The following is a 6,251-nucleotide window of genomic DNA, read 5'->3' as shown; positions in this document are numbered from 1 at the left end:
ATGCGTTCAATTTCCTTCGTCCACGTGTAGGGTCGACCCTTTCAAGACTGATACTTGTCCCATCAGTCTCAGACCTAAGTCGTTGAAAGTTGTGGATAAAGTTCATGGATAAGGCTCTGTTAAGTGCAGAGATATGCATGGAGAAGGTGGCAAAGGAAGCCTTTCTTAGATATTTTAGATTTCCCCTTCGGGCACTCCCCTTTACTTTTCTGCCCTTTTTCTTGGGTCGGCCGAGGACTGCACTGTCCTCGGCCGCTTCTCCGGGCCAATTGGGCCACCTTATTCTTGAACTCTGGCCATGACCTTTTTAGGCCTGGGCCTTTGGACCCTTCATCAGCAAACGGGCCTGGCCCGTCGATTATTGGACCCCACAAGTACAAATAATAATAACTTTTAATTGTCTACTATTTTTACTAGTACACTAATTGTTAACTATGATCAACTACAAGTTTTCAATATTACTCTAAATTATGTATTTATATGATGTATCTGTATAATATATCATCATTGCATAATGTATCCGCCAACAAATACAATTCCCCTAAACAATTATATAACAATAGTTTTAATTTACTGTAAATACTGTCCTATGTAAAAGCAATTTAGAGCCATTGAGGCACTATATTTAAAATATTCTTCTTCTTTTTCTTCTTCTTTTTTTTTTTTTTTTTTTTTTTTGCACTTTTATGTGCAAAAAAGAAGTAACTTCTGTCTGGAATCCATTAAACCGAAAATTTCTTAGAGAAAAAATAAAATCAAGCTTGAAATTCAAAGCAAAAAATTGAGATTTTGGTAGAGAGGAATGAAATAATAACTGTTGCAAATCTGTTCTCCTTTGCAAGTTGGAGCTATTAACCGATCAGTGAGGGAAAAAAAAAAAAAAAAGAGAACTATATTATAAAGGAGAAGAGAAACATGGAGAAAATAGAGACGAGAGACAGATAGAGAAAGAGAAAGATCTATAGAAAGAGGGGAGACCAGAGTTAGTGACAATGATGGTATGAGGACTAAGGAGAGAGAATGTGCAAAAAAAAAATATGTTTCCCACGGCTACAGATGAATATAATATTTATAGGAAATGCAACACATGAGAGAGAGATTGTTTTCCAAAATTTTTTTTTGGAAAACAGCCTATAGAAAATAAGCTTTATTTTTATTAGTGTTTTCCGTTGACTAAAGATAGTTTTCTGTTGACCAGTTTTTTTTTATGCTACCAAACACTGAAAAATGTGGAAAACTATTTTTACAAAATGTTTTCCAACGAAACAAACAGAGCGTAAAGAGCAAGCACAATGTGTTGCTGGAGGACCAGCATTAAGGCCAATAAAAACGTATATAGAAAGCAAAGTCTCAGGGACCCAGGCTTTAATTGCAAGTTTAATTTCTAAATTCTTTGATTTTTGGGGAGTATTTTCCCTTCCATCTCAGCAATTTCATTGCTACAAATCATTTGCCATAATTTTTTTTTCCCTCCAATTTTAGGCAACTTGGTTGCCACAATTCTTATTTTCTCCCTCCTCACTCCCCTAAAATTTCGACAACATGGTTGCCACAATTGGTTTCTTTTCAACCACTCCTCCTTCAAGCACTTCTCCTGACAGCTGGGTAGCAAATTCGGGTAGTAAGAATTTTGGTAATGAGATTACCGAAATTCAAATCCTCCCATCACATCACATCACTTGTCTTTCCTCTCTCATACTTTTTGTTAGAATTTCAGCAATGATGTTGCTGAAATTCACTCTCTTTCCTCAATTTCCCAAATAACTTCGAATAGTACCCATATCACAAATAAACTCGATTTTCTACAATATTCAGTGAAAAGACTCATGAAAACAAGTACTTTGTTGACCCCTCTCAAAAAAACAAACAAAAAAGAAGAAAGAGACAAGAGCGGTTTATTTAATATGGTTGGTAGTTTTTCATAGGGACATATACACAATAAATGCAATGAAAACTAGGGACTCTGCATTATCTTCTTTTTATTTATAATTTTCCAATTTTTTTCTTTAACCGGAGCGCGCGCGCACACACACACATACATATATATATATATATATATATATGTGTGTGTGTGTGTGTGTGTGTGTATTATTACCTGTAATAATTGGTGAACAATTTGCAATCCTATAATGGACCAATAAAAAAAGTGTCAATGAATTAAAAATGACACATTAACACCCATTCAGGGATTGATACGAGAAGTATTTTACACCACTAAAATAACATTTTCCCTGTCCCCATAAGTGTCCTTTGATGGTTAGATCTAGTTGTCGCCAGAAACAATAAATAATGAGAAATGTTATATTTATAACATTTTCACAATAAATTTTAATGGTAGGTTGTTACAAGTTATTATTAGTAGGGAAAAAGAGTAATTTTATTGATAGATTCAAATTATAACCAATAATAATTAACCACTTAAAATTATTTGTAAAAATATTGTAGATGTAGCACTTTTCTTCCATTCATGCTATATTTGAAGTTTTTGAATGTTTTGGTAAATTCATTATTCATAAGTTGTTTCTAGTATGGCCCAATTGCTTCAATACCACTCTTTAATTAGAGGTTCTCCAAAACTCTTTTTGAGAGTCAGCCATAAATATCGCTTAATTAATTTCCTACCTGCTTTGCTATTTAGGTTATCAGTAGCTAGTTGTTTAGTGGACCACTGATTTAGTCGTAGGTTTAGTCTAGCCTTTCCTGACAAAGAACCATTCTTTTTCATAAATGCAATCCAACACACCAAGGAGGGAAGACAAGTTGTTAGTAAAGATTACCAAAGATGAATCAGATTATTATAAGATTATATATATATACACACACACATAGCAGTGTCCCCAACTCCCATCCCATGCCATATTTAAGATATTACCAAAGTTCTGGTTTATTATTTGGAGAATCACCTAATCCATTTACCCTTACATAATTGTGTAATTTACCAATTCCATCTGTATTTAGGGTAACAAATGGCAATTGGGGGGGGGGGGGGGGGTGATTTCCATCGTATAAACCTTGGGTACGAAAAGGTCTAGTAGAAACGTACAAAATTCATTTGTTAATTATTTGTATTTTATTTTCAATAATTCTATAGTCAAAATATGTTGAGGGGGCTAGTTGTTAATAGCTAATAAAAAAACATAATGTCCATAGTATATAGGAATAGATAAGAATATCAGGAAAAATTTATCAACTCAATTTTTGAAAAAAATTGTGCAAATAGTTTTTTCAACAACATTACTCTTTTATTTTAGAGTTTTGCATTTTATCATAAATATTAGTTGCTAATGCACACTCCTCTGTCCATTCAAATCCTTTCCACTTTTTCATCAAGAGGAAGAAAGGTCTGCACCTATCCGCTGACAGAGAAATAAACCGATTCAAGGTGGTAGCCATTCTAGTAAGGTTCTGGACCTCTTTAGGATTCCGAGGTGGTTGTAAACTGTTAATGGCTTTGATTTGATCGGGGTTGACCTCAATACCCCTGTGAGTCACCATGTATCCCAAGAACTTGCTTGATCCGACACCAAACAAGCACTTGGAAGCGTTTAGACGCAACTTGTGTTTCCTCAGGATTCCAAAGATGTTTCCGAGGTCTCTCACGTACTCGGACACCACCTTACTCATCACCACCATGTCGTCTATATAGACTTCAATACTTTTACCCAACTGTGGTTCAAACATTCTCGTCATCATCCTTTGATAGGTAGACCTTGCATTTTTAAAGCCAAATGACATTACCTTATAGTGGTAGTTTCCAGTGAGAGTGACAAATGCAGTCTTTTCTTGATTGTCCAGGGCAAGTGGTATCTGATGATACCCTTGAAAGGCGTCTAAGAAACTCATCCGAGGATGGCCCATCGTTGCATCCACCAATTGGTCTATTCGAGGCAGAGGGAAGGGGTCCTTTGGGTAGGCGTTATTCAGATTCGTGAAGTCCATGCACATTCACCACTTCCCGCTCTTCTTTTTTACTACTACAGTATTGACCAACCATTCGGGGTAGAAAACCTCCTTGATAGCCCCTTCCTGTTTGAGCTTTATCACCTCTTCCCTGACAGCGTCTGCATGCTTTTTAGATGGGCGCCGAGGCAGTTTTTTCTTGGGAGTGATGGATGGGTTAACGTTCAAATGATGGTAGATGAAATTCGGGTCCACCCCCAAGGCTTCATAAGCGTCCCATGCAAACACATCAATGTTTCTTCTAAGGAATTCCAACAGCTCTTCTTTCTCTTGAGGAGGCAGTTGAGCCCTGACCTGAAAGAACTTCTCCAAATCACCACCTATAACAAATTTTTCCAAATCCTCGCATTTCGGCTCTTTGGTTGGTCCACAAGCTGGCGACTTTAGAGGTTTTGATTGCTATAAGTCCCTTTTAGCAGTAGTCGAAGAACTAGCTTCGTGTCGATGTGAGATGGCCACCATAAGGCATTGCCTAGCCATAGATTGACTCCTCACAATCTCTTCGACGTGGCCCCCCGAGAGGTATTTCACTTTCTGGTGCAAGGTAGATGAGACGGCTTCCATAGTATGGAGCCAGGGTCTGGCCACAATAGCCATGTAGGGGGAATAAGCATCCACCACGATGATGTCTACCTCCACCATTTCCGAACCAGCCTGTATGGGTAGTCTAATTTGACATTTTGGAATAACAGTCTTCTCTTCAAAACTTATCATAGGGGAATCGTAGGTTGTCAAGTCCTTAGGTTTTAACTTCAGCCCCTTGTATAGGTCGGGGTACATGATCTTGACAGTGTTACCTTGGTCTACTAACACTCTCTTCACATCATACCCCCCTATCCTGAGTGTGACCACCAAAGCATTGTCATAGGGTTGGATGGCTTCGATCTTATCCTCATCCGAGAAGCCCAGAATCGGCCAGATTTCTATTATGGCTCTTTTAGGCTCTAAATTGTTGCTTTTAGCGGGTAACCGAGCTACAGATATCACTCAGGAGGGACAAGAACCGGTCCTACCGGGAACAGCAAAGATGACATTGATAGTTCCCAAAGGCGGTCTTGAAGAATCATCCCTTCGGGGTTCTAAATTTGTCTGGCCCCCCTGGCCACTAGAATGTTGCAACAGCTATTTCAACTTTCCTTCTCGGACCAGTTAGTCCAAATGGTCCCACAAATTCCTGCAATCCTCCGTAGTGTGCCCCTGGTCATGATGGTACTGGCAATAAAGATTCTGGTTGCGCCTCAGGGGGTTTCCAACCATCTTGTTTGGCCATTTGAAGAACGATTCATTCTTAATCTTATCTAGAACCTGGTGCACCAGTTCTCGAAACACTACATTGACCGCCTGAGTATTGGTAGATCCTGACTAACCAGCAAAATCTCTCCATGGCCGGTTGTTATTGTATCGGTCCGACCTAAAATCTCTCCTCTCTTGAGGGATAACCTTATCCTTTCCTTTTCCTTGTTGTTGGTCCTCTTCGACCCTTTTATACTTGTCAATCCTATCCATGAGCTGGCACACACTAGTGACAGGCTTCCCTGTCAAAGACTTTCTTAAGCCGTGCTCGGCTGGGAGGCCGACCTTAAATGTACTGATGGCTACGTCTTTAAAGTCGCCGTCAATTTCATTGTACATCTCCCAGTACCTATCCGAGTACATTTTCAGGATCTCTCCCTCTTTTGTACTTAAGGATAGTAGGGAAGATAGGGGTTAAGGAACTCTGCTACAGGTGATGAATCGAGAACCAAATGCCTGGGTGAGCTCCTTGAAGGAGCTTATGGAATCGACCTTTAGGCTGTCAAACCATCTCATTGCTACGGGTCCTAGGCTGGATGGGAAGACCTTGCACATCAAGGCTTCGTCTAGGGAATGGACAACCATTCTCTGATTGAAGTGGCTCACATCCTCAACGGGGTCTGTCTTGCCATTATACATGGTAAAAGTGGGCTGAGTGAACCGCCGAGGGAGTTCTGCTACCTCAATTTTGTGCGTGAAAGGCGATCTGGAGATTTGATCCAACGCCTTGCCCATAGCGTCGTTTCCCACACCTTTTTGAGGTGGGCTCTTATGCCTACATTTGTGGTAGTGCTCCTCTTCGTAGGAGAAAGACTCGCTGGGTGGGGTCTTTGACCTTCGTCTGTAGCTAGCATCCTCTTCACCGTCAAGGGAGGCGTCCAGGTTGGAGGAGGCTTGCCTTCGCTGTGCATGGCGTAGCTTTCTCTTCAGCTGGTCGACTTCCAGTTGCAGTGCTCTGGTATTCTCCTCCTGAGAGGGGTGACCCTTTCCCTGCGACT

At 39.9% G+C, this 6,251-nt stretch overlaps 1 protein-coding gene across 1 annotated transcript; it reads right to left on the bottom strand.

Moving 5' to 3' along the window:
* Positions 1-3,945: 3,945 nt before the first annotated feature.
* On the bottom strand, positions 3,946-5,616 carry LOC126703971 (uncharacterized). The gene is made up of 3 exons (XM_050403020.1): positions 5,450-5,616; positions 4,456-4,798; positions 3,946-4,341 (listed from the first exon to the last, which is right to left on the bottom strand). Exons 1-3 carry the CDS (start codon positions 5,614-5,616, stop codon positions 3,946-3,948), a joined length of 906 nt encoding a protein of 301 aa, XP_050258977.1.
* Between the last annotated feature and the right edge of the window lie 635 nt (positions 5,617-6,251).

The sequence above is a fragment of the Quercus robur genome, chromosome 10 (assembly GCF_932294415.1).
Source record: "Quercus robur chromosome 10, dhQueRobu3.1, whole genome shotgun sequence".
Classification (NCBI taxonomy): domain Eukaryota; kingdom Viridiplantae; phylum Streptophyta; class Magnoliopsida; order Fagales; family Fagaceae; genus Quercus; species Quercus robur.
The sequence above is the reverse complement of the archived record's forward strand: the minus strand, read 5'-3'. Positions and strand labels throughout refer to the sequence as shown.

What these genes read in the sequence shown, in the direction of transcription:
- LOC126703971 (XM_050403020.1), bottom strand. Translation starts at nt 5,616, where the DNA reads ATGTACTCGGATAGGTACTGGGAGATGTACAATGAAATTGACGGCGAC. An exon ending in CTCATGGATAGGATTGACAA is followed by an intron (nt 4,799 to 5,449) that starts GTATAAAAGGGT and finishes GGTCACACTCAG; the next exon opens with GATAGGGGGGTATGATGTGA. An exon ending in GGGGCCACGTCGAAGAGATT is followed by an intron (nt 4,342 to 4,455) that starts GTGAGGAGTCAA and finishes AAACCTCTAAAG; the next exon opens with TCGCCAGCTTGTGGACCAAC.